The 27,360-nt window shown below is 49.6% G+C and overlaps 2 protein-coding genes across 2 annotated transcripts; both read left to right on the forward strand.

Annotated features, from left to right (window-relative positions):
• Positions 1-39: 39 nt before the first annotated feature.
• EAH_00002970 (hypothetical protein) lies at positions 40-9,740 on the forward strand (the record flags this gene model as incomplete). Its single annotated transcript, XM_013394007.1, has 22 exons — positions 40-74; positions 601-1,107; positions 1,238-1,534; positions 1,724-1,935; positions 2,038-2,323; positions 2,443-2,686; positions 2,788-2,991; positions 3,204-3,378; positions 3,487-3,844; positions 3,950-4,226; positions 4,372-4,617; positions 4,733-5,155; positions 5,378-5,551; positions 5,744-5,835; positions 5,950-6,153; positions 6,686-6,853; positions 7,475-7,736; positions 8,061-8,162; positions 8,260-8,448; positions 8,612-8,770; positions 9,134-9,265; positions 9,396-9,740. The coding sequence occupies 22 exons, from the start codon at positions 40-42 to the stop codon at positions 9,738-9,740; spliced, it is 5,091 nt and encodes a 1,696-aa protein (XP_013249461.1).
• Positions 9,741-12,302: 2,562 nt separating this feature from the next.
• EAH_00002980 (WD domain-containing protein, putative) lies at positions 12,303-27,110 on the forward strand (the record flags this gene model as incomplete). Its single annotated transcript, XM_013394008.1, has 25 exons — positions 12,303-12,627; positions 12,927-13,398; positions 13,528-13,621; positions 14,060-14,406; positions 14,525-14,650; positions 15,545-15,735; positions 15,927-16,482; positions 16,754-17,492; positions 17,688-18,064; positions 18,247-18,433; positions 18,972-19,154; positions 19,392-19,484; positions 19,632-19,776; positions 20,226-20,403; positions 20,573-20,860; positions 20,949-21,465; positions 21,602-21,703; positions 22,516-22,736; positions 22,826-22,892; positions 23,176-23,337; positions 23,542-23,642; positions 23,813-23,906; positions 24,074-24,262; positions 24,689-24,844; positions 26,703-27,110. The coding sequence occupies 25 exons, from the start codon at positions 12,303-12,305 to the stop codon at positions 27,108-27,110; spliced, it is 6,318 nt and encodes a 2,105-aa protein (XP_013249462.1).
• Between the last annotated feature and the right edge of the window lie 250 nt (positions 27,111-27,360).

The raw sequence follows: 27,360 nt of genomic DNA on the forward strand, positions 1-27,360 counted from the left end.
ACGGCATGCCATTCCATCGGATTTTCGTTCCAACCGCGGATGTCGTATGTCATGCTTTCCTTTTGGGTGGACTGGTGAGACACAAAGTTAACTCACTCGTAGTTGGGAGCCGTGGCTGTGGAAAAACTTCCTGCATCAAGAAAGCCGTTATCGACGACCTACCGGACAGCGTCTATACAACCACTACACTTACGTTCTCCTCACAAACATCGTCAAAGGAAGCACAGGAGGTACGGCTTTGATGAGTTGCGTCCAGATAGTGAAAAGGGATGGCGTTTCGCATGCGTGTGGATTGCCCACATCAGTTGGCACTACTTGAGGGAGTTGCGCAGGGCTTCGAAAGCAAACTTGAAAAGCGAGTGAAAGGGAAGTGGGGGCCGTCTGGAAGAAAACTGCTGCTCTGTTATGTTGACGATCTGAATATGCCGAAGCCTGATGAATTTGGCTCCCAGCCGCCGCTCGAACTCCTCAGGCATTTTCTCGATTATGGCTGCTGGTAGGAAGGCACTGACCACAGAGTCTTCACGAAGGTTTATTGTTACACTCTTGCACTCGCAGTCTGCAGCATCTCAGTTGCAGATGAGCCATTTGTATCTGCAGGTACGATCGAAGCCGGCAGTCACTCAAGGTAGTGCTTGACATGCAACTTATTGCGGCCATGGGAGCTCCTGAAGGCGGCCGAGCGTCCATTTCCTCTCGCTTACTTTCGCGATTCAACACTATCGCCTTTCTTGAGCCCCCATTGCCACGAATAAATCGGATCTACCAAACTCTTGTAGTCCACAAGTTCTCCGACTTCAAAGAGGTGAAAGTTAGTCGGATATGTTTGAGCATTGCATCAGATCACTTTAACGCATCCCACCACAATTTTTGCGATTGCGCTGCACGTCTATGCACACTCCGCACCATTCAGGACGTGAGGGGCGTCGCAGAGAACATTGCTGTATCAACTGTCGCTTTGCACCAAGCAGTCCGGCAGACATTCAGACCAAAGCCTGGAAAACCGCACTACCTATTCAGCATGCGCGACATGTCAAAAGTGGTGCAAGGTCTATATCAAGCTGATCATCGGTGCATTGAGGATAGGGACGTCTTGTTAAAGTTGTGGTCCGCCACAAATAACAGCCATGTCAAACATACACTGGAAAGACGCCGCCTAACAAGCTCTTGAGCTTCATACAATCGTAAAATCACAGCTAATCAAAGCTTAGTGTGCTTTTTTGGGGTCTGTACAAAGGTATCATGAATGCCAGCGCGTGTATCAAGATCGTTTGGCATCTACTTTGGATGTAGATCGCTTTACAGAGATATTGGACAGCATTCTTGAGAAGAACTTTCAGATGCGGACAAAGGAGTTGACGAAGGAACGGGGCATTCTGTTTAGCCACATGCGGCTAGAGCAGTCGGGCGCCTTGTCACTGGGAGGATACGAGGAAGTGCAGGATCGCCAAGCGCTACGATTGAGTCTACGCCAAAAGCTAAACGAGATCAATGCAACCAGCACCACCGGAGCAATCCACCTTGTCCTTTTTAAGTAAGCTACCTGCTGAACTCGTGGATATTCGCCGTAGCCGTCTGCTAATTATGGGACTTGCGTTATACAAACCTTTGGGAAGAAGATTTCCTCGCACTTCTCAAGACGTATGGGCTCACAGAGTAGTTGATCTGTGCCGCATAATTTAATATCAACCGCAACAGTCCTTTTTGTGCCGTTTTTATTCAGAGAGGCAGTCGAACATTGCTGTCGGATACACAGAACACTTTGTATGCCAAGAGGCCACATGCTGCTGGTTGGTATTGGAGGTAGTGGAAGAAAATCGCTGGCTACATTTGCGACAAAACTACTGAAGCTAAACCTCTGGCGAATTCGAGTGACGAAGAACTTTACTGTTCGAGACTTTCAAGAAGAGTTAAAGCAACATATTGTGAAGGCAGGTAAGGCTACGCCCTTTCAGCCTTGCATCGAAGAAGACTTGCTTTAAGACTGGCCAGCTGTTTCCAAAACAACCGAAGCGCATCTGGTGCGTTTGAATTCAGGGAGAGATGGTATTCGCTCAAGCCTACTGCTAACGGATAAAGACCTCAAGACTGACGCATTCGCAGACTGCCTGAACAGCTTATTAGGTTCTGGGCAAGTCCCGGGAATGCTGGATGCTGAAAGCCTTGGACTGCTGCTTAAGGACCTTCAGCCAGCAGCTGATGCTGCGAGGGTTTCAATGCCGCCGGATGCAATGCTTGAGTTCTTTCTAGGACGCGTTAGAGAAAATCTTCGTGTTCTTCTCTGCGTTAGTCCAATCGGGAGCACCATGAGGGACTACTGCAGGTATAGAACAGTAACAGCACGTTCGCAACCTAAACTCACGAATCCGTGTATGCAGCTTGCTTTGGCGGTTCACCCCTCCGCATAACTGGCAAAGTCGTGTAGACAATTTTTGCCTCCAGGATGTTCCCTGCATTCATCAACGAAACAACAATTGACTGGTTCTTCACATGGCCCCAGGAAGCTCTTGAGGAGGTTGCTGCCACATTCCTGGAGTCTGCTGATATGGAAGCTAGCACTCGAGAAGCAGTTGCGCGTGCCAGTAGCTATGTTCACATGGATGCTGTAAGCGAGGCCGAGGCCTTTCGGAAAGAGGCCAAGAGGACCAGCTTCATCACGCCTACGAAGTTTCTTCGGCTCGTTCGGGTGAGATTAAGTTTTTTCCCCATATGAATTGCTGATTAGATTCCTATAATTGTTGTTAATATTCTTGGATGGATGCGTAGGGGTATTGCCACACGCTTAAGGAGAAGAAAGATCGAGTCCACGAAAAGATTGATAAACTGTCAAGTGGTCTGGGCAAGCTAGTAGAGGCTCGTGAGCAGGTAGAGGCAATGAATGAAGAACTTGAGGCCAAAAAGGAGGACGTCGCAAGAAAACAGCGAGAGTGCGACGAGCTTATGGTGGTTATTGTCGAGAAACGCACTCTAGCAGATGAACAAATGAAACAGGTATCATCGTAGCTAATGGATTTCTTCAGTGCCTCGTGTATTGGCGTCTCCCTTCTCAAACAGAGAAACCACCATCTTTTCACCCTGATGCTTAGCTTTCCTCACCATTTTACAGCAAAAAGATACGCTATTCAAACCCTTGACCAGCAAAACCTGAGAAATCCTGCCCCCTTCCAATGATCTCCAGGATATTGCACCTCGTCCATCTTCAGGTTGAAGCTGACAGCGCCCGTATCCAGACCGAAGAAATGGAAACAAAACTTCTTTCAGACGAAGCCAGGCGGGATCTTGCCAAGGCGATGCCAGCCCTAGAAGCAGCAATAGATGCTCTTGAGAAGCTTGATAAGAAATCCGTGGCGGAGGTCAAAGCATACACCAAACCGCCAGGTCTTTGAACCACCCCTTGTCTTACTCGTCAGGCAGATTTTGCAACTGACGTCATGATCCCTTGATATTGACAGTCAATTGTTTAGCGGAGTTTGTTGAATGTTGCAGATCTCGTAGTCAAAACGATGGCAGCTGTTATGACAGTCATGGAAAAATCACCCTCATGGTCTCAGGCAAAAATCGAACTCAACGACCCCAGCTTCTTGACAAGGGTTAAAAACTTCGACAAGGATTCAATAACAAATGCGACCTTAAAAAAGATCGAGAAATTCACGAAGGACCCTTCATTTGCACCGCCAAACGTGCAGAAAGTGTCTCGCGCTGCTGGAGCCTTGTGCTTGTGGGTTCATGCAATGCAAATGTACGCGGAGGTTTACCGGGAGGTGGAGCCAAAGCGTTTGAAGCTGCGCCTTGCAGAGGAAGAGCTGGAAAAGAAGCAGAGCGACCTGCGGCTTGCTCGCAAAAGGTAAGGGGTAACGTACATCAGCATACTCATGCCTGAGCATGAGCTTGAACTGGCTGCTAGGGGCAGAAAACAATCAATGTGACTAACTGCGTGGCTCCTGCGCAGCCTAGAGGACATTCAAGGAAGACTCGAGGAACTGAATAATCAATATGACGAAAGCCTTCGCAACAAGAGTGAGCTAAACAGCTCGGCTGAGGAATTGCGAGTAAAGCTGGAAAGAGCAGAAAGCCTGATCACTGGTTTGGCTGACGAGAGAGATCGGTGGGAGCTGTCCCTGGAAAGCTACAAAGATAAGTTAGGCAACATCCCTGGGGATGCTCTCCTTGGATCAGCCTTCATGTCATATGCTGGCCCATTCACATCATCGTACAGGTCTCATCTTGTGAGTTCACTGGGTTGCTAGATGGTAACGAGTTTATAGTAGCATCGTCCAGAAATGAAAAACCCAATATTGAACGTACTTCACGGGGGACAAAGCACAAAATCGAAAAGCGCGCCTCTTCGTGGTTACGTGGCATTTTTTGCAGGTAAAAGATCTTTGGATTGGCAAAGTGCAAGCTGAGACCATCCCCTGTAGCGCCGATTTTGATTTCACTGATTTTTTCGTGACTCCTGTAGACGTTAGACAGTGGCAACTGGATGGGCTCCCAACAGACCCGTTTTCGGCTGAAAATGGCGTGTTAATAACAAAGGCTTCGAAGTGGCCTTTGATTATTGACCCTCAAAATCAAGCTAATCGCTGGATTAGGAAGCTGAAGTCTTCACAGATCACGGTAAAATATCGGAGCATGCAGGTTCTTCTTCGTCGCGTATCTCACAAGGTAGAGTGCCTATAGGAAGGCCAGAGGCTATAGGGCATGCGCCGTTTTTCTTCGCTCTGCATCCCAGGTGGTCGACCCCGAGTCAAATTCACTCCTGCGAATTCTCCATCTTTCAGTACAAACAGGACGATGCGTATTGCTTGAGCGCCTGCAAACCCAAATTGACCCATCTCTTGAGCCCATCATTACTAAGAACATTGTGGATGTCAACGGGAAGCGGCTCATTAGCATTGGTGGGGAAATAAGCAGGGCGGTTCGGGAGCTGTCTAAACGTATGGACACGCTAAACCCTAAGCCCTTTAGAAGTGGAAAACTGCCATGCGTTGTGCGGTCCCTTAATACAGGAGAACAGCTTGTGCCTTTTGATGACAGCTTTTCGCTTTGGATGACGACGAAAATCGGGAATCCCTTGTTTCCTCCTGAGATAGAGGCTGAAGTCACACTAATTAACTTTGTTATAATGCAGGATGGGCTCACAGAGCAGTTGTTGGTCAGCACGAAAACATACCGTTCATTGCTTCTCTCTGAAATTCATTAGGCGCCTTTCACTACAGGCAGACACGGAGTGCTGAACAGCAAAAGAAAACAACACAAGGAGAACAGCTGACAGCCATTGGCTCAGGCATTCAACTGTGCGACAGGAATGTCTGGTATTGCTAGTATGCTGAGGAAACGAACATCAGTATTTATCTGACAACTGCGGACGATGCAGGGAATCGTCGTCATGAAGGAAGAGCCAAGTCTAGAGGCACATAAGCACACCCTAGTATTAAGGCTTGCTGAAGGGCAGAAACGGTTGCAAGACATTGAGGACCAAATTTTAAGGCTGCTAACCGATGCAAGAGGCTGTCTTCTGGATGATCTCGAGCTGATTCGAGTGCTTCAGGTACTCCTGGAGACTCTGTAGATCGTTTGCACCTGCCCTGGAGGTGTGCTGTAATCATTGATCAGTATGTAGACCATAGGGCTATCAAACAAACGGACTTGGCCATTCCCATGGGTAGAAACACGGCTCAACGGTAGGTGAGAGCAACCGAATTAAAATGCGCGTGCCAGAAAGAGCATATCTCTGGTTCAGGATTCAAAACGCGTCGCAGGGGAAGTTAGTTCCCAAATTGAAGTTTCCGAACGCACTATGAGGAAGATTGATCAAGCGAGGGAGGCGTACCGGTAACGTTCCAAAAAACGCGCTGACCCAAGCACCAGTTCTAGTGATGGGATAATGCCCGAGGCCTACAGGTCACGTAAAGCGGCAAGATGAGCACTCCGTCTTGTTCTATTCAGGCCGTGCGGTCACCGAGCATCAGTTCTGTACTTTGTGTTACAAGATCTGGCAATGGCGGACTCCATGTATCAATTCTCTCTTGACGCCTATGAGGAACTGTTTGTGGAATCAATTCAAGGGGCGATGGAATCCAGTGCAATGGCCGCCTCCGCAGAAGACCACGTCATGACACTGAATACAGATCACACGCTAGCCGTGTACAAGTGAGAACAACAAACAATTAATTATTCACTTTTGAAGCACGCCTCGGCGGACAAACAGCCCGTTCGAAGAAAGAAGGCAAGCACGTACTCTTTGTGGTGCATGTCGTGCTGCTAAACAGGTACGCAAGGCAAGGAATATTTGAACGGCATAAACCCCTACTGAGCCTCCACTTGTGTGCTAGCGTGCTTCTTGCTGAAGATCAGATCAACAGGCAAGAATATGCCTTTCTGTTTACTCATGGGGGAGTCCCTGACTCACCTCCGCTTGTTGCTAATCCTGATCCGGAGTGGATTTCGCCATCAGTGTGGCAGCTTATTTGCAAGGCTGACCAACTGGAAGGCCTCCAAGGGTTGCAAAGCTCAATAGAACAAAACATAAGGTATGATGCGCTGATGGTTACTCGAAATCAGGGGTCTTGGCGGCTTGGTAATCTGCACCAATGTGTTGCCTCCCCGGTGGCCATTTAGGCAGCTACGCCCGTATTGTACTTTGGGAGAGTTCGCGCGGTTGTCGAGGTGATATTGAATGCAGGGAGTGGCGCCGGTGGTTTGGCTCCCCAGAGCCTGAGCGAGCTGCACTGCCCGGTGACTGGCAAAATAGACTGGACGCTCTCCAGAGGCTAATTGTCATTAGGTGTCTTCGTCCGGACAGAATAATCCCTGCGTCGTCTCGGTTCGTCACCGAGTCTATGGACTCTAAGTTCGTTGAGTGCTCGCCACTGGATTGGGAAGAATTGTTGTCATCGTCCAAAAACTCGGTTCCACTGCTCTTCATCCTGTCTGGAGTAGATCCTGTTGGGCAGCTTTTGTCCTTCGCCACTTCAAAAGGCACAACTGTGAGAAGCCGAGCAGGCAGAACTTGCAGTGACGAGATTTTCTACTTGCTCCTCTACGTAATTTGGGCTGCTGACACTTCACGTTTAATTGCGGCGTTCTTGTATTTAAACCAGGTAGTTTCTGTTGCACTAGGCCAAGGGCAAGCACTGAGGGCAGAACAAGTTATTCGTGACGGTGCGCGTCATGGCTTTTGGGTTTTCCTGGCAAACTGCCACCTTGCTATCTCTTGGCTGCCGGCACTCGAAAAGCTAGCCGAAGAGATTCTTGAAGCTCATCTTCATCCAGACTTTAGGCTGTGGCTTAGCTCTGAGCCTACACCTGATTTTCCGCTTGCCCTATTGCAAAGGTACTGCACAAATATTATGCAACTGTGGAAAATGAGGATCATAGGCTCCACTGCTCCACCCAAACAACGGTCAGCTGGCGAACAGCGGTGAGCCGGAGCTTGCTGCTCGTCATACTGCGGTTCGTTCTAAACCTGCAGGTCGACGAAAATATGTATAGAAAGACCGCGTGGATTGAAAGCCAATCTCCAGCGCTTGTTGCAACACCGCACCGAGGATGACATGCAGCGCTTGGCTGCAGGCGAGGAACGCTACAAGCGGCTTTTCTTCTCCCTATGCTGGCTGCACTCTTTACTTATCGAAAGAGGGAAATTCCACAATTTCGGGTGGAACACACCTACCAGTTTCAGCGACAGCGACTTCTTCGTGGGGGACAGCCTTCTTGCCACTTACTGTGAACAGGTACTTCATCGTTCCCGATTACCTTAAGAGGGCAGCATCTTCTGCATAGAATCTGCGTTTGCAGGAATTCTTCGCTCACTGCATTGCGTTGGGTGATGCAGTCTACAGGTGAATTCCCCTGGGATGCAGTACGCTTTCGGATTGCAGGAGCTTGTTATGGTGGCCGCTTAACTGACGAAAGGGACATGCGACTGCTGCGAGTGTACTGTAACGATTGTTTTAATCAACAAGTGTTGTCGAACGACTTTAAGTTTCAAGGACTCCAGCAGTATCCTATGCCTGAGGACACATCTTTGGTATGAAAAGTTTCTTTCTCGCGTCCAGGTGGCACTCGAAATAAATGGACACGCATGCTTGATTGTAGCCACCCCTCGAATGAACGGGGGTCGCACATGTTTGCTAACATCACACACAGAAATTGAAATCGTTAGCCAACGCTTGCAGACTCGCCGCAATATCATGTCCCTTTTGTTTGCCAAGCGGCCACCAAGTACTGCTTTCCGGTTTGTGCGCATTCGTCCAGGCGGGCCTCCGGCAGTACGTTCGCGAGCTGCCAGCAATAGATCCACCCGAGCTATTTGGTCAGCATGTTAATGCCGAAATCCAGTCGCAGATAGAAGAGGCCGAAGAACTTTTCGCAACTCTCCTGAGTATCCAACTCCCAGGGGCTGATCTCAGCGACACTGGAGACGCTGAATCCCGAGAATCTAGGGTATGCAAACACTAGGTAATACGAATATAACTGCATCCTCGACTTTCCATCGTTATCTCAAGTTGCTTTGACGGTAACGTGGAGGCGAGAACAGCTCTGCACCCAGCAGCTTAAACTACATGTGTATGCCATTACCTTCATATCCAGCCTTTGTAACGTACAGGTATTGCGGTGTTGTGATAACCTCGAAAACGTACTTCCCAACCATATAGACATTGCAAGGATGGAACAAGCAACGCTTGAAGACATGTCGCCTCTACGGGTCGTAATGATACAGGAAGCTCAGCGTCTCAACAGGCTTCTAACGTGCGTCACAGAGACGGTGCGCCATCTAAAGAGGGGTGTCGCAGGTCTTGTCGTGATGTCAGAAGATTTGGAAGACCTACAATGCTCTTTGCTGAACGGAAAGGTCCCACAATGCTGGGAATTCGCTTTCCCGTCACTGAAACCCCTGACTTCTTGGGCGTACGATGTAGCCGCACGCGTGGAGCAAATAAGCAAATGGGGCCTCGTAAGTTGACGTCATTGCCTCTTTCATTACTTTTGCTCATTGGTAGCATCGAGAAGATGTCGACCTACTTGGCGAAAAATTTTCATTCGAGTGCTCTGGATGAATAACATTTTTTCAGTATGCATGCCTATTACTTTATTTCGCAATGCTCTCCTCATGCGGTGCGTTCATTAGGAGGGACCGCCCAAGGCTTTCTGGTTAGGGGGGTTAACGTACCCAAGCGCCTTCTTGACGGCGCTTTTGCAGCAATTCGCCAGACGGAATTCAATATCAGTTGATACCATTAGCTTCGAATTCATAGCACTGGTACTTTCGCCGGTTATATTTAGAACAAACAACAACCACAAGATGGAGTACCGATTTGTCAGCTTTTCATAGTCAACCGAGCTAGAGGCGCATGATTGTTCCACGTGCAGTTTGCCTGCGCCCTTTTCAGACTACATACGACGAAAACACAATTGCGTCAGCGCCACGGGACGGGGCATACGTAAAACGGCTGTATCTCGAAGGCGCGTCATGGAATGTTGATGGCATGTCTCTTCGGGAACCGGAGCCCATGCAACTCATCTGCGAAATGCCAGTTGTCCACTTCAAGCCAGTAGCCCGCAGACGCGCTCCTTTAGATATGCCTTATATGTGTCCTATTTATCAATACCCCTGCCGTACAGGGAGCAATGGTAGGCCATCCCTGGTAACTATGCAAGAAATAAGGAGCGGAACGCAAGATCCTTCCTTTTGGATAAAGCGAGGCACTGCCATCTTGCTATCTACAGCTTCGTAACAGCGACTGCGTTTGTCCCAGCTCTTTTGTGAAAACTTCCCGAATGTGCGGCCTTCCTGACTGCTACCTGCCTCACTCTAGAAATGATGCTATACTTAAGTAAAGTGCTCCCTTAGCGCAAGCTCGATGAGCAGAGAAAACTTCACCCTGACAGCCAACGTCCAAAACAGGGTAGCTGTAAGTCGCTTGGAATCGGCAATCGTGAAACTGCTTGCCTAAGGAGGACCATTCCAGGCGCAGATGTGTCATTCAGAACAACTCACATGACATGCTTTCCCTTCTATGTTTTGTTACCTACCGGCTCAATATCCATACTTTCCTGGTGGAAATATCTGCAAACAGATGCTTAAGAGGCGCCAACCGCTTGGGAGACAAAAAAATACATGGTTAGGCTGTCTTCGCTGAATGGGAAACAGGGCACTGCTTTCCCTTCCCCCGTAGAATGCTGGTTGCTGACGCACTGGGAAGTGCTAATTAGCATCCATGCTAACCTGCCTTCTTCATCAAAAGAACTACTGCCGTACTTTAGCTCCACTTCACGGGCCTTCACCGTCAATACTGCTTGGCCCTGACGGAGTGCTAGTTGGCATTGAGCCTTGGAAGTACATGAAAGAAGATAGAACATGAATCGCTTCCCACTTACTATTAACAATCATGCTCGTGTTTTCCAACTGACCTTCGTGTAATGTTGACGCTCGCTGATTGTATTCATTTGTGTGCCGTCTGTTCTAGGATGGCAAATCACTGGTATTTGAACAAAACGCGTAGGTCTACATAGTATAACGCACCCAGATCCGCCAGCCTGCGCGAGTCTTGAGGCAAATCACAAGCTCAATCGGTAGATCTGGTGAAGTAACATCTCAACAGGGTGCTTGACTTGTTAATTGGGGTGAAACTCACGAAAGTGCGGGACCAAGCAGTCCTTAGGGGTAAATGAAATTCTAATATTTTTACCCTTGTCAATTGGAAACTCTACTACTCTGCGAACGGCTTTTGCCGCAAGTGTTATCGCCTGTTTCGAAGCCGTAAGGCAGCGCGACTCTTCCAGGGCGCATTTAATTCGAAACCCAAGCCTTAAGCCAGCCATGCTAAATCGCATGATCGGTGTATATGAAACTCATGGGCAGCGCACATAGAGGCAGCTTCTTTCGCTTCGACTGGAAACCGTAGCCCAAATAGGCTTCTGCCCATGCTCGGCAGGTGACCTGCTCGACGGCGTGTAAGATCTGCGCAGTTCACCCTAGTCAGAGGTCACAGCTACCCCACATAAACTACATTTAAATTAACGGAAGGCCAATATGGTTTATTTTCCCATATAGTAGCCGCAGCTGCCCCGTTTCTTCGAGTAGCCTCTAGTGTGCTTCAAGCCCACCGCTGCATATGCACTGCGAGTGGAGAACGTGCCACGTAGGTCCTGGCGGCTGACTATGGATAAATCTGGTGAACGGTAGGAACAGTTTGCGGTCGCTTTGCTACGCTACAAAGAACTGTGTTACTAGATGTAGAGTTGGATTTGCCCTCTGTAACGCTGGAGTCCCCGGAGATATAAACTGGCCACTCGCGGGACCAAGGGTTAGAGCAAATGCCGTGTTTTGGCCGACGCAAATGCTAGAACACAGGGGCATAACTCCATAAACACGATTCCAGAATACTTGAATGCTCGGCATTATGGCGTGTGCCCTGTGCTACCTGAACTACGGCAGAGCCCCAAGGCCCACATACCGAAGACGTCCCAGATTCGAACTTCACGTAACCATAAGTGAGCCCTTATCGCATAGCGTAGGCCTAACGATAAAATAAAAATTCCACATTGCATGAGAAAAGGAAACAGAGCGAGGTCAGTAATCGGGGATGAACGCGCTTGCGTTTCCCGTCCATCGCATCGCAAGTGCTTGCCGGACACTGGGATCCACACAAGCAGTACAAGGCTAAGCAGGAGATTAACGCCCGTGAAACCCAAGGAACCGCTCCCCGCAGGGAAGGCTGAGCTCATGCAAAGTGGCTGTTCCGATTGCGTGACACTCGGTCCGGTGCTCGTCCGTCTTGCTCGCCGACAGTAGTTCAACAACGACAATCCTTTCACTCAAAGCGCTTATGAGTTGCTCCCTATGCACCCATCCTATACTTTTTGAACTCTGCAGAGTCAATCATTCGTCGCGGTGATGCAGGCCTAGCGAGCACATGAGTTTTAAGCCTCCCCTATAACTCAGCCAATCGCTGAAAAACCATACTGTGGAAAACGTTGCCCACCCCGTTATTGATGGGGGAAATATATCCCCTTCTTCGATCAATTTTCGCGCAACGAGCTCCTCGAAAGCGTTATGCTGCCAGGATTCGGCAATACCCTGAGCTGCTTGTGGTTTATGCAGAGGTGCGGCTCCTCGTAAATGCAAAAATCCTCCGGCACCTTTTTGAATGTGACGGCTAAGCGCGCGTGGCAGCATATCGCTCTGTCTTAACGGCAGGAAAAAGCAGTTCTCGTGACTGCATTGGTTTGTTCCGTCTAGCATATTCAGTCAAAGAAAGCTTCCACTTAAGAGAAATAGTGGGGACAAAGTAAGAATGAGAAAGTCAAATTTGGTGCAGTGCCCTGTGGGGACGACTCATATTGGAGGTCAGGATTTAGCCCGGCAACAGGTACTGATTGTCGATAGTACGACGTTGGCGTGTGTCACGAACACGCAGGTTCTCTTGTACACTGTCCACAATTTTCCACCACTTTGTGGGGGAGATACCAGCCCACCTCCAGAAGGAAGGTGCCTTGAAAACCCTTACTTGTTGCATTCTTCAAATGACTTTGAGGATGATGGCGGAGTGTCTGCAGTCGCAGTGGACAACGACCACGAGCTCATCGCCGTCTGCGGCAGAAGTATCGGCAAGCCTGCAAGTGAGGACCACTAATATGTTTTTCGGTCATGATCGAGGTATTAAAAGTGCTAGTGCCCTCCCCATCGTTGGCTGTCATCCTGCTACTTAGTGTAGGGACCATCATTCAACCTTTGGTTTTCAGCTACGGCAGTTCGCAGTCACTCGGCTTGGACAAGCTTTCGGGCTGGCCGCGCTGTTGACTGGAGGGGGATACATACAAATTCTCACACGGAGACGTTGCACAAGCTATCCCTTTCTAGCTGTGGAGGTCATGCAACACTTCCAGGGGTTCATGCTTGTTTTCGTAAAATTTGGCAGGCATTTATGTGTATTCAACAAGAACCTTAGAGCGAGTGCGGCAATGCAAGGCCTTTAGCGAGCGTGGTTTTTCCGTTGCAACTTTCCGTGGAAAGTTTTCTTCAAATGGCACAGAAGCTAGTACCGTTAAGCAGCATCCTACTACTACGAAGCGCTGTGGGGATACGTTACCTCAAGATGACGGTGATAGCACGCCACAAAACAATGTTGAACAAGATGTGAATCACCAAATGAGTGCAGTGGAGTCTCTCTCCACAGACATCGCAACAGGGGAGCATGCAGGCGGCAGCGCGACAGAGGAGGAATTATATGATCCTCAACAAGTGCCGTTGCTGGCTGTTGTCGGATGGGAGGGTGAAGGCGGAGAAAGAGCATCACTTTCCTGCTGTTTCCTCACACTCTGGAACATCTCCACAGGGCGCCCATTCCTCCGAATGAAGACTCCTGCACTGCAAGTGATATCACTAGAATGGTATGGCCCGCAGGGTGCCCACGTTCCGCATACAATTTAGCAAACACGCAGCTGCATTTTGCTGTGTGAAAAGCTGCCACTCTACCCCGCACCGCCCCCCTGAACGGCTGTACGATGGTTGACGCCTAGGTCACCCTTCTTCGCTTACCAGCTTACATCTTCGGGGTCACGCCATATTCGGCTATGGACAGCTGTGCAGACGTTTACTGGGCTCAAGCTGAAGGTCCGTTTTGTTCAGTTCCATACAACATTTCTTTACTTCACGGTTTATTCCCTGACCAGCACAACACAACGCTGCAAGCATCAACTGCAGGAGTATGGGAAGGTCGAAAACCTCGCGTGGAAGTGACAATCACAATGGTAGTATGCGACTCAGGGAAGAACTTGCAGATTTGGTCAACTGACTGTTTCCGACGTCCCAAGCTTTGTCGAGCTCACAGGGCAAATGCTGCTCTCTGGCTCTGACTCGGGCAAGCTACTTCTGTGGGAGGTGATCCAGCCCGCTTCAGAACATGCATACGGCACTACTCTGTAGCGCTAAAACAACTATTCAACGGTGCCTAAAACATATTGTTTCCTTGCACGACAGCAAGCAGAAGCCGGCTTGCGCTTGGATGTGACGAGGCACGGTGTGTACCTTCTGCGCGACGCTACGCCGCAGGATGGAAATATTAAGGCAGAAGTGCTACAGCTGCAGCCCAGCACGATCAGTTCCTACCGTAGAAGTTTAAGCGTTGCGAGAGACCAGATAGAAAATCTCCAAACATTACGGGCTCCTTCAGGAACAGGGCGTATTCGTAGCAACCCTAGAGGGTCTGTTCGGTCTGGGCGTAGAGGCTCTTCAATTCTGCATTTGGAAGCTACTCACGGACAAGAATTGCAGGGCGAATCAGCTCAGCCCAATAAACTGCCAGTTGTGTGCCATCGAGGCACCATCAACAGCGTGTTTAGAGATCCAAGAAATGACAGTCACGTAGTCTCCGCTGGTGACGACGGGCAAATGAAATGGTAATTCAATAAGTTCGTCCCTTGCTCACGCACTTGATACAGTTTCGCCTTCAGGTACTTACGCTGGAGATGGAAACTGCGAAACTTAGCTTCGCTGATATGCTCGGTTTACTTACAGGTGGGCCGCAGATGAGGTTCTGGAAGCAGTCAGCTACATGACAGAAGAGTCCATTGTTGCAATTTCAGTTACTAAGGTCTTTACCATGCCAGAGGAAATGCCAATCAAGCGGGTTCTACCCCATAGGTTAGTCATTGTATGCCATGCTTGCCACACTGGCCAGAGGTTCGACAGGCACTGCCACACACTACTTATCAGCGGATGCTTTGGACGCCTGGCTTCAGGTTAGCCTTCTTCACAAAGGCAAAGCTCATGTCTATTTGATTGAAACGCCCCCAACCTTGCGGATTCCTCTTTTGTACAGGGATAGTGCATGCCCATTCTGGATAATAGTTGCTGGGTGCGGCATAACGTGGCTTTTTGCTCCGGACTCAAATTGCTTACTTAAGGTAAGGATTGCCTTCAGTTTCTGTTGCCGCTAGTTCATTTGTGCTTCCAATAATGCTTAGACCATGTGCCTGCACTGTACAGCCGCCTAAAATCCGGCTGATACATTTTGAGGTACGTTCCTATTAGGCATTTGATTTCCATGCCTCAAGTGTCCTTGTTGCGATGGAAGTCGTCAATGAGACAAAACGAACCAGGTGTGGTAAGCTTTGTAGCCGACTACGCTCTTCTAAAGCTAGTAGTTTGTACTACTAAGTAGCTGTTAGTCTGTGGCAAGTTACCACCCAGGAGGGGCTCAGCATTCTGGGGACTGGCTTAAGCCTAGCAGCTGTGCTTAAAGCATTTGCAGGCGCGCGGCAGCACTACTGTACTAGCTGCTTGTTGTATCGGTTCTCAGCACGGTGCACGGTCGCGGTTTTGTTTTGACTCCACGATGCTATGCAGACTTGTTAACTGTTGGAGCTGATGGATCCATACGCACTTGGGGAAGCCCACCGTGCCTCATGCCAGTGACCTGCCGGTATTTCATTTGCCTCTATCTCCTGCACGCCGAAGCAGGTTGACTATTATGTCCGCCGCCTGCGAGTCCTCATTCCCTGCCATGGAGGATGAAACCATTGGCTGTTAACGCAGGCGCTGGCCGAACGAGATCCGGTGCATTTCGCTGATGCCACAGGCAAGACAAAACAGCTGCCCCCTCTTCCTCTTCGGCTCCTCTGATGGAGTTGTTAGACTGTCTTCAGCTTCCAGGAACGGGGCACACCTTCTCATGGCCATAAAGACGCATGCATGCGCAGTCGCACACTTGGCTGTCGACCCTGCAGGTACAAAAATATGTTTTGCAGAAAACCTAGGCCAAGAGCCTTAAATCACTCTTGGATTCACTGGTACTTTCTGCATATATTGCGTTCTCTGCCAGCTTTAAGAACCCCGTAAAGTCACACTGGCTGCTTCGTTGCTCACATCTGCCTGTGCACTGGCGCTTTGTTGTAGTGATCATGTTGGGTCTCCTCAGGGCAGCACCTGGCGGTGTTGGGTGACGATGGGTTATTGCTGCTTCTGAAACTTGCCCAATGCCATCGACGAGAGACACAACTAACAGCAAATGACGATGTGGAGAATGTAGGGGACTCTCAGTATGCGCAAAGCCGATGGCAAGCAGAGCCCCTAGGGTTCATAAAAACTCCCGAACCCTTGACACGGCTGATGTGGGAGCATCCAGTGCACCTGCTAGGCCTGGCAAGAGATGCAGCAATATTCGTGCTGACTGGGCTCGAACAGCTTAGCACGCTACCTCGTAGAAACGGGACTAATGACACCGCCAACATGGGTCTGGTGGATGGCGCAAAAGCTCTCGGTGCCGAGCAGAAAGTGCCCACCGGTGACGTGGCTGCGGACGAACCAGGCAGCGAAGATATGAGCTCAGACTATACCGGCGACGATGGTTCGCAGGAAGAAGAGTGTGACCCCGCAGATAGAGATGCCGGAAGCGGCTCTCCACTCCCCCAGTCCGAGTCTGCCCTAAGTGCCGCAGAAGATCCATTAGATCTAACTCAAGTTCTCTTTTTCAGGCAAGGATAGTGGGATATCAGACAGGCAGCCTCGATAGTGACCCTTTAGTAGGGTCTGAAAGAAGTAGAGTTTTTCCACTATCGATTTGGCGATCCTCGATGGATTCAGTGTACAGGGCTACCTGGCGCTTACTAACGGTTCCGCCTTCCGCCTGCCATTTATTATTTCAAACGTTCTACTGGATGCTTCAGTGTAAATGCAACAGTTATGCTCTCTTCGGCATCTAGTGCAGTGCACTATTTTTGCAATGCGCAGGCGAATCGAAGTGAGGGTCCCAACTGCGATGCTGCGGAGCATGATTCCAGATGGAAAAGATCGACGCGAACACGAAGATTTAAATGAGAGCGACAGCGAGGCCGATGCGGCCAGCGATCATGACACGGCTTCTTCTGTAGGCTTTCATGAAGCCCAGCCTAGGGTGGCTTCTTCCAATGGGAGTCTTATAGAACAGTCTGCAGCTGCTGATGAAACCCGGCGTGTCCTGGCTGCAGCAATGAAACAGCAACAGCGGCGTCGTGCGGCTGCCGCGGCGGCTGCCGCAGCGGCAGCTCGGCTCACCGCAGTAACTATTGTTGAGCTAGAGCGATGCACCGACACAACAGGACTGTTGCGTTGGGGAACATTTTGCAGTGAGATCCCTAACACCGGCCTCTCACATGAGAATGATGAAGGAGCAAGGGTGCTAGGAGGTTCCTTTCTGCTATTTTCTGGGACGTCCACTTTGCGGAACGGTATATGGTGCACTCCGCTAGAGAGTCTGTCGATGGCAGGGACATCTGGGCCTTCTGTTGCCACTCCAGCAACTTCCATAACAGCTCGCCCTCTACTGTCTCTCTTCACCGCCCTTCAGCAGTTTTACAGTGAAAAGTCAGAGAATGCCTCCAGCGAAATTGCGGGACCTCACGTGACCCAGTTGGTTTTTGTGCCCAAACAGCATTTGCTTCTGTCCGGCACCTCAGACGGGCGGGTTTTAATGTTTCCCGCTGACACTCCGAATGCCTGCGCTGTGGTAAACCAATCCCAATACTCATTGCCTTCATATCCTCTAGTGATATGTCGAGGTTAATCCGAATTGGTGCAAAACTATGCTGTGGCTTAGGGGATTGACACTTTAGGGCTAGCCTTCGCACTTGTAAAATACCGCCTTACTTTTCTTCTGCAGAAATATTCTTCTTGTTCTAGCTGTATTTCAAATTGCCCGCAGGCAAGAGTCTTTGACAGTCACGTTGGGAGTCTAACAAGCCTTATCATCAGGCCGACGGGCGACACAAACCGATGGGCCTTGGTTGCTGCAGCTCAGAGCGGAGCTTGGTGGAGGTGGGAATTTGAGTATGATATTATCCTTTCCCGTTGCAAGGAGGCGCAGGATGCAGAGGGAGGAGTTGAGACAAATCCGCCTGCTAGAGATGAAGAAGACCGTATCGAAGCGCAAAGGGCTCGTAGATGTGGACCAACGCAGCCGGCAGAAAAGCACCAACAACAGCAGCAATTCCTACGCCGCTTGCTCATGCTAGAGGCAACTAGCTACGACGATCAACTTACTAATGAAGTGACTATGGATCCAAATGGGCTCACTCCCAAGTGTGTCACTATATCCCAGAGCGCATAAACGTCTCTGCCCTCTGCACTGGTTCATTGCTGTTCCGATGCTGAGGGGAACCAGGAGAGAGAGGATGCTTTCCCAGAAACTGCATGAAGACTCTACGTTCTTCATTGTAGGAAACGTTGCATGCTTCAGTTTTGGCAATATGCTGAGTTGGCAGGAAAGCAAAGGAGCCAAAAATACCGTGTCCGCGTCCGGTGCCAATCGACAAAATCTTGCAGGTGGTTTCAAATGCGTCAGAGACCATTGACACCAGTTCCCTGGCGGCTGCAGTGAATATATTACACACAGCAGCTGAAGCAGACGCTGTGAAAGATATTCTTCACCCAGAAGAGCCCACAATCACGGTGAATGTGCAATGCTGACTCAACAGCGTATACCCATTGCAGATGGTAGCCAATTGCCAGCACGACATGGACCAAGGTTTTCCCACGGACAGCAGCATTTGGGTGCCTTCTTCGGGCATGCGGCACACACTACGGTTAAGCGTATTGCTGCTGTGCATACCTGGGCAGGAGAATCAAAGGCTGCGGAGGCAACGCGCGGCGTACACTGAAGCTGAAGCTGTCAAGCAGCAAGAACGTGACATGCTAGAGGATATATCTAGGCGTTTCCAGGCAAGATCACCATGCTTTATATAACATTTTTTGCACTCAGGAACACACAGCCGTCCGTGGTGAAAAGCCCACAGTGCAAGCCACGGAATACGGTGTATCTATTAACAAGATTGCCGAATTACTTCTCTTCGGAGCCACAATGTGACGCCTTCATTGTAGCATTAAGGTAGTGAAAACGAGCACAAGGAGGCGAATAATTGTTTCTACAAATAAAAACTGCTAATGCATGGAATATCTTACTCGCTGGACCATACGCAAAATTGAACAGGACTTGATAACTCGCTTAAAAGCTCTTCCAGGTGTGAATACACAAGAAATGATGATGGAGCTGACTCTGCGGGGAGATCTCCTTAAGACTGATGAGGCTGAGGCAGCGAAATCCCTGGAGATAGTCGACCGCCATATACAAGATGCGGGAGAGCGGCACCAAGCATTCATAGATACACTAGCGGTATGGGAACCAAGCGCCGCCAGTCGCAAGCCTACTTGCGATTGATGGCTGAGTATTTTGCAAGGAAATACTGCACGAAAATTGCTCGAAGCGTCTCATTCCCTTGCATGTCTGCATGCTAAATAGCTAATTGCTACCGTAGAGCTAACCCATATCAACTGCTTTCGCTTCAATTGTTTACGCTCTGCGCGCCCTTCAAGAAGAACAAGATACGTTTGAACAGTGCCCTGCATTCAGCGACTTTTCGGTGGAGCTCTGGAAGCTGTCACAGTGGCTGGCATTTTGGACGACATTTGCGTGTGCTCATTCCCCACTGCGCAGACACCACTTGTACGTTGTTAAATACAGTAACTTGCTAATCTTTTTCCAAAGGAAACACTCTCTTCCCCTGGATGTTACAAGCGCAGTGCCACACTGCTGAATGGGACTACTACGATGCACAGTTAGATTTCCTTCACCGGTGGGGATTTTATTCAGGACATTCACCGATTACAAACAGAAGGACAGGCACAGTGCACCACAAGTGGAGCTGCCGAGATGCAGGCAATTTTGGAAGCCGCGCGAGAAAATGAACTGAGACACCTGCTGCTTCCTGAACAGCCAATAGCATCTAACACCCCGAGTGCGCGTGCATCAGATGCATCTATTCCGAGTTGCATTGCATGCTGCCTGAGCCATTCCAGATGCGAAAGATGCCTTTAATTCTCTCAGTAGACTGATTATCTATATGCCTTGTGCAACAACTGATCCATTCAGCTCCCAGTAGGCGGCCGACCGTTGAACCAGAGGCTGTGAAGGCTTCGCGAATTCAAGAAATGGAGATACCAGGCATATGCAACGGACCTGGGAGCCTCGTAGCACTTGCTTTGCAGTCTGGAGACTTCACTAGGGCAACAGGTTAGAGCACTATGTAGAGCTTGGCTCCTTGTGTAGCCATTGTTTCCTCGTGTGCCAACTTTCGCTTGCAATCCAAGAAAGTGTGAGAGCGTGTCGGATGGATCACCCTAAGCTTGTCCCTAAACCTCCCCAATGGCTGCCTCCACTGCGGAACTTGGCTGCGTGAATCCGCAGGCGCTGCACCGTCGACTGACGCCCGGAGAGAGCGCACGCTGCAGATGGCAGCACTCTTGAAGGCGCAGCCAAGGGAAGACTCTACAAATGCACAAGACGAGCATCGCATTGCAGACACGATCAAGAAGTTGAATGCGTGCAGCCTCACCCCATCTGGGACCGTATCAGAGGCCTCAATGTAAGCTTGCTCAGGCCGCGAATATGGAGCGGCGAACATGAATTTAAAGAGCCCAATCTACAGAAGAGCGGAACAGGTTGACTCGGAAAAGCTAAGCTGGGACTGCGGGGCAAGATGAAGATATTAGACAGGAATGTTCTCAACTATATGCGAGCTTGTACGTCTACAGAACTATGGCTTCACGGAAAAAGAAACAAATGCTGGAGCTTGCCGAGTGGGCCTCTGCGAAGGCGAACTCCTTTAATCGAAAAGTCCACGTACTGGCGCAAATGCGCAAGGAACTGCTCAGGGCATCTGATTGCATCCTGCAGGAACTTAGTGAGGCCTTGCAATCAGCTGAGCTCCAAGATTGTAACGAATTTAACCAGGTGCAGTTATTGGCTCAAGTTGTGGAAAGAGCTACTGTCGAGGAACACTCCAACGGATCCTTGTGGAGCATCAGCAAGGAGCAGCTCGTGTAGGTTCTTGTCGATTAACGATTTACATTATAAGAAAACCTAGTTCCTCTGAGGACATGCTCTCCAAGGATTCTCCGTGTTGTGCAGTGACTCGTTAGAAAAACGACTCAAGGAACTGAATAACACCGGAGCCCTCTTCGAAACTGACGCTGCCAAGGCAGAAATTGAAGAAGTCAAAACTGCTCTTGCTGAGGCCCGTCGGCAGCCTGGCGAGTTCGTTGTGTCTTTCGAGCACTTGCGCCCAGCTGCTTATACACCGTCTACTGAAGAATTGGGCACCATGCTAGAAAGACAAGCCAATGCCGCTGGTTCTCTTGGGGGCCGGATCAATACTTTCACAGATGGGTGTACACGTGCCACAAGCAAGAACGATCAAACATTCAAAGAACGCCTTGTGGTCGTCATAGATGGGCTTAGAAGATGCGAGATGTGCCAAAGCTGCACGGTCCAAAAAGCTCTCAACTTGCAGGAATGTTCAAAGATTTACCAGCACTACTACGTGGACAACTCCATCAACTCTGGTTCACTGTCCCGATCGGGCAAAAGTTGGGCAGCGCTTCAAGGTGTGGAAATTCAACTTCAGGCCAACCGATCTATTGATATGGTAAGCTTAAGGCGAAACCGCCGAGGTCTAGCAACGGTCACCACGATGTTGAAGATGCCGGGGATGCTGATACATGCAGCACTTCCCACAAAGAAATCCACGGCGTGCACATCATCTGCTACTTCGGCTTCTGCAGATTAAGCATGCCATTTCTACATTTGACCAAGAGTTGCGAGATCTGTTGAAGGAACGCACCGCAGTCCACCAACAGTTGCTTTTGGCACGCCTGAAACAACTCGTACGTTCCCCTTTAGGTGACTGCTCGCGGTCTTATACCTCTAAAAGAGTCACTGCAGTGGCTTAGAGTCTTGAACACAGCAGGAAACTACATAATTCTGCAATCGCTCAGGAGCAAATTCAAGAGCTGTGTATCATTGAATCAGTGGAGCCACGGAACTTCAGACTCCAGCAGGACCTGTTAAGTGTGCAGAAGGAGGGTCAGCAAGTCAATAGTCGCCTTGAAGCTCTTGATGCCTCTATTGCCGAAAAGATACAGGGGATCGATAATTGCCATGTGGGCCTGGCGACTTATGCCACTAAATCATATCGCGCAATAAAAAGAAACTACAACTACTGATGAACAACAAAACACCTTGAACCTGAACGTGGTTAGGTGAATGCGTTGCGGGACATAGTATCGTCGCTTTCCGTCTTCTTCGAGATTCGTGCAGGCGACAGAGATAGAAATACGCCGACGGGTGGCAGAGACTATCGGACAACGAAATCCTCAGCAGGCGGCCCTGATGCAAATTTTCGAGCGCACTGTACCACTCTTTCACTGCACCCGTCTTTAGGGACTGCTTCCGTGTTTATTCTCAGTTTCCTTCATCGCACTCAGCTTCTACTAGCCCAGACAAAACACTATTACTAGCCCTATCGAAAGTTTGAGATGGCTGCAGCCCCCTCTTCATTCCTAGTTCATATCCTGGCAGGTGGCCCATAAAATACAGAAACTACCCGCCAGCCCTCATGGTGGCGACGCTGAGGCTAGTGACCTGGAAGGTGAGATTCATACAGTATTACCTCTCTTCCCTTTTGTGCATTGCATAGAAGAATCTTCGCGTGCCGCTTACTATGCTTGATTCACGCCATTTGCGGCAAAGCCTGCTAAGCGTTTATGTCGTGCAGCATGTGCGTCCTGCGAGCTATATGGCGAACGCAGACGAAGCAGATGACGCTGAGCAGCTGCAAGCAAACTCCGGCGGTGTCGAAGAAGATATCTGCCCTTTAGGATGTGATATGGCTGTCTACGAGGCTCTCTTGGAATTCAGGTAAACTTTTATCGAGTGAGGAAGCCGTGAAACCTGCACTGCTGCACAAACTGACGAAGATGGACTTGGTAATGCGGATGCTTGCACAGAGACCAGAAAACGGCAAATGACGCGACGCTCACAGTTCATCAACGAGATCTTGATGAACTTAAGAGGGTAGGCTGATTCTTAGTTTGAAATCTGCCACCATCTTCAACTATAGAAAAGCCCGCGATGACTGGAGCGATCGCATTTGCGTTGCGATCGCTCAAATAATCGTTTGCCTCGTCAGCAAATATTCTTCCACATTGAAACGAAATGGCTATACAGAACGAGGCTCCTCCAAAATCAAGAACGCACGACTCTATCTGCAGGGTGACAGTTAGAAATGCCAAACTATGTACACACAACGACAGCTGGAGTTGGCAGCACCTTCCACAGTTTGCATGCTATTCTATAGGAATATACGAAAGTCCAGGGGATTCAAAAGCAACATGCGTCTCGTTACAAGTCTGTAGAGGCGGCGATCCACAAGTTTTTAAGGGAGCTTCAGGGCACTTTCGACGAGTTGGAGACCGTTGTGCCACTGCGGGCATCCCAGGTGCCGGCCGACACATTGACAGTATATGGCTACTAGGTGGCACCGTTGAGCCCTTTCCGCCTTGACAGTGGAGAGAAGCCCTTGTCTTGGCTTGCCGTCAGGCTTCGTTTTCGCAGCTTCACCCATTCTTGTGCAGTTGCCGAGGAGTTGTACAGTTGCAGTGGGATGGTTATCACTGCTCCACCGAAAATGGAGTGCTTGAATACAGCTATTTGCGGTTGGCAGATTAAATGCTTGTCATCTGTTGAAGAGACATGGCAGCTCCCTACAAAACTAGATTCCGCCATCATTTTCAGCAATGAAGGATTCGCTGCTCTTCGCCAACGGTAGGCGGACTCTCAGTTATCTAACAACAAATTCAACAGAGTTCAGGAGGAAACATTTGGTAGCAGCGCGCCTAGTGGGAAAAAAAGCAAACAATTCTTTGACTGCAGCATCTAGGGTGGGTAAGACAATATCACTTGCCTGGCTCAAACGTTCTCTGTTGTGCATGCAGAGTTGCAGAGCTGCAGCACGAAACAATTCTCGTGACGGACGACTTGAAGCAACTGAAACGCCTTCTTGCGAGTGCCCAAAGAGAAAATAAACAAGTAAAGCACTGAATCTCAGCCCAAGTGCAGCATTTAGATCCCGTCAAGTGCATATCGGAAAGAGCGCGCATCCCAAGCTGGGTCGGAGAAATCCCTCTGCGGCCATACGGGCTGGCCATGCTGTTGCATCAAGGGCGTCCCCTGCACCTACATGTCGTGGTATGCAGAGTTCGCAGCGCCTGGCAAATCTCCGAGCAACGTTCAAGGCAGTGGAGCTAGTGAGGTTTGGTGCGTCTCTTACGTTGGAGCAAGTTGAAGCCGCTGCAATAGCTGCAGGTCACGAGGACTCCCAAAGACATAGCGAGCCTACTAGGCCAGCGTTTGAGAGGGACATGGAAATGGTAGCTGCCAAGCAAGTGAGGCAGGAGCAGGAGCGATTTCTACCCTTGATGTAACTAGCGCTTCGCTTCAGCTGCAACTGAAGAGGCAGATATTCATAGGGTTCGTCTGGGAGCCCAGAATTTTGACCGCTTGGCGCACGTATGGAGCCGGTTTTTTTCCCATTGCCCTAAAGAAGGTTGTGTTTCTATTAATTTTCTTAGGCACAGCTCAAGCAGCAGCACCGACAGTACATGGAACTCAAGCACCAGCTTCGGAGCATAACCAAGCGTCACACTGAATTGTTGCACAGATTTGCCTTGGCAAGAGAGGGAGATTCATTACTCACCCAGCAACTGCAGGGCGAAAAGCGCCATCGAGTAAGCTACACAGTTTGATCAGTCTGGGGAGATGCCAGCATCGAGGGCTTCATGTTTCTAAGCAGTGAACGGCTGCGCGTAAAGGCATTTGGGAGTGAGGCTGCCGTAAGCGATATAATGTGGCTTCAGAACACAAGCGACGACGGCACATTTGCCAGGATGCGCCTAGACGAGCTTGCGCGACTCAAAGATATGCTCAAAAGAAGCGAAGGCGAAATTCAGAGATTGCAAGCTCTCGCCGTGAGAATGAAGACAAAAGGCAAGTTGGTTCATGTGGCATACATGCTTTTTGCCTGGGCTGGGAATGCCTGTATTTCTCATGGAACTGTAATTACCTGCAGAGTGCACAAAAGAGGATAGAGAAGATCCGCTGTACTTTTGGTGTCCGATGGGCTTCTGTGCTGCATAGGTGCCCACGTAGACCCCACCATTCTGTGGCGCCGAGACCCAGCAGTCCTTCACAAGTAGAGCCCTTTGAGAGTTAAAATGAAGCTAGTAATCGCGGCAGTTCTCTTCGAACGGTGGCCCGACTAGAACTATGAAAACACATAGCGAGTGCGATATTCCACGACATTCTGGCCACTGCCTTCAACCAGTTATAAGAGCGCTTTGCTAACGATGGAAGCAGGAACGCGCCACTGTATAGCTCACACTGGCTCCTGATCTAAGGCTTGAAAATGTTGGAAGTGGTGCAACGCTCCCCACCAAAGCATCATCAACTTAAGATGGCATTCAGATTATAGGTAGAGTGAGCATGCAGCGGCTAATCCTGAATTTGGGGCTCCATTGTCCGCCAAAAATTGCGATTTTAATTACTATACGGAATGACGACACATGCTGTCATTTTCCCTTGTTGCAAGAAGCAATTTTTATGTTTTGTACCTGAGCCTTGACCAGTTGTCGTGCACAGTAATTCGTTGTCAAGACCCCACGCACCCCCTCGGTTCGCGCGCATTGCCAGGCTCTACGGTGCCCCCCGTAATTGCCGTAATTGCCTCGCAAACATAAAACAACTAAAAATGTCAGATTACAAATGCAACAGTAATAAGTGGTATAACTTTACAAAATTGTTGGGGTCCTGCTGGTGGCTAGTGACCTGTACCCGCAGCCGACGGCGCGTGTGCGCACCCAGGGTTGTAGGGAAGGGGCGTTGGTTCTTTTCCTCTGCTCCAACTGAACTCCTGGGTAGCATAATAATGTATAAATATTAAGGTGATAGTTGGATACCCTGGACTAGTCACAAAGAAACCATAAGAACAAGCCGGTCCCGGATACTCACGAAGATCCCTGCGGTGGGCAGGGGAACCACGCTGCCTGCCCCTTGAGTAAAGCGCTAGCCATACGTTGGTGACACTCTCCCCCAAATTCCCGAAATAAAGAGTCTTAAACCGTAAACCAAAGAAAAAAGCTTACAGCAATGGCGCCGCTCCACTATATAGGGTCAGAAGACGCCGGTGTGCAGTCCGCGTCTCTGACAATGCGGTGTTCCGTTTTATGCACACTGTCTACTCGTTGCCAGCACTGGCGCACGTTCGTTCCTGCTCCTTCTCCACATATATACATAGACCGCAAATAAGCAGCGGTTGTACTCAGGCATGTGCATGGTCCGCCTAACAACTTGTGCCGGTGAAGTCGTGGTGGGCATTTTGAGTGACGCATGGTCCGCCAAACGCACTCTTCTTTGCTGGTGATTGCTTTAAGTACAACTGTGCACCAGTGTCTTTTTAAAAACGGAAAAACAATTTCCTTAGCTTTGATCGGGAGTAGGCTCCCCGCTCTTTCAATTCACCGCGTGAGTTCAGAAGTAGTGCCGCAGCCGCTGGTGCGGTGGGCATGGTGGGAGCGTGAACATCCAGGTGGTGGTATGACCAATCTGTTGGTCGTTCTTAGTATGTATAATAGTGAAGAACAAGCTTGTGGGAGAGTAATGCCTCGGCCTTGAATTGGCTTGGACCACCTTGTGGTTCTATGCGTTCTTCTGGTAATTACACTCCTGTGCAGCGGGGCGCTACATCATCCGCATCGAAAGCTCCCGCTCAGTCGCACTCTGCAACATCCCACTTTGATTGATGCTCTTTTGCATTTTGCTGGGGGGAAGGCACCTTGCAGTGAAGAAATGGGAAGAATTGATATGGCCCTGCAGCAGCAGGTGGAGGACTCATCTTCCTTCGTACTGCCTCTGAACCGTCGGTTCCCCGTGAAGGCTGCAGAGGAGGTGATGACGTCTGTGCTACAGTCGAGACTAAGAGGAGAAGTCTACTCAGCAGATCAGGCCTCTCAGCTTGCCAAGAACCTGGGTGCTTCCCTGCGTGATGCTTTAGTCGCCCTATCCAGGCCTAGGTTCAGGATAGGAGTCACCGTTGATCTGGGGGAGGATTGCGGTCAGGGTATTCGAGTGGGTTCTCGGTGCTTTTGGGATAGCAAAACGGATTCAGTGGCAAGAGCGGTATATAGGAGCTCATCACTTTTTTGCGTCGCCACCGCGTATGCGGTGTATCAATACTGAGTCTAATGGCAGTACCGAAAGGCAGGGTGGTTTATTGAATTGCAGCACTTAGAATTATACGTAGAATATCAACCAGTTATCAATTCAGAAGAGGGAAATGCGTCTCTTCCCTTTCCAGTGCTTCCGTCGTATATGCACTTCCCAGGCAGCAAAATGCACCACCGAGCAGCTCGCCTTTGTTTAACCTTAAGTAAACAAGGACTAAGCCGCATCACAGCAGTTTCTAGTCTCCGTTCTCCGTCATCAAGCA

This window comes from Eimeria acervulina, genomic scaffold (genome assembly GCF_000499425.1).
Source record: "Eimeria acervulina Houghton genomic scaffold, Eah_scaff10, whole genome shotgun sequence".
NCBI classification, from domain to species: Eukaryota; Apicomplexa; class Conoidasida; order Eucoccidiorida; family Eimeriidae; genus Eimeria; species Eimeria acervulina.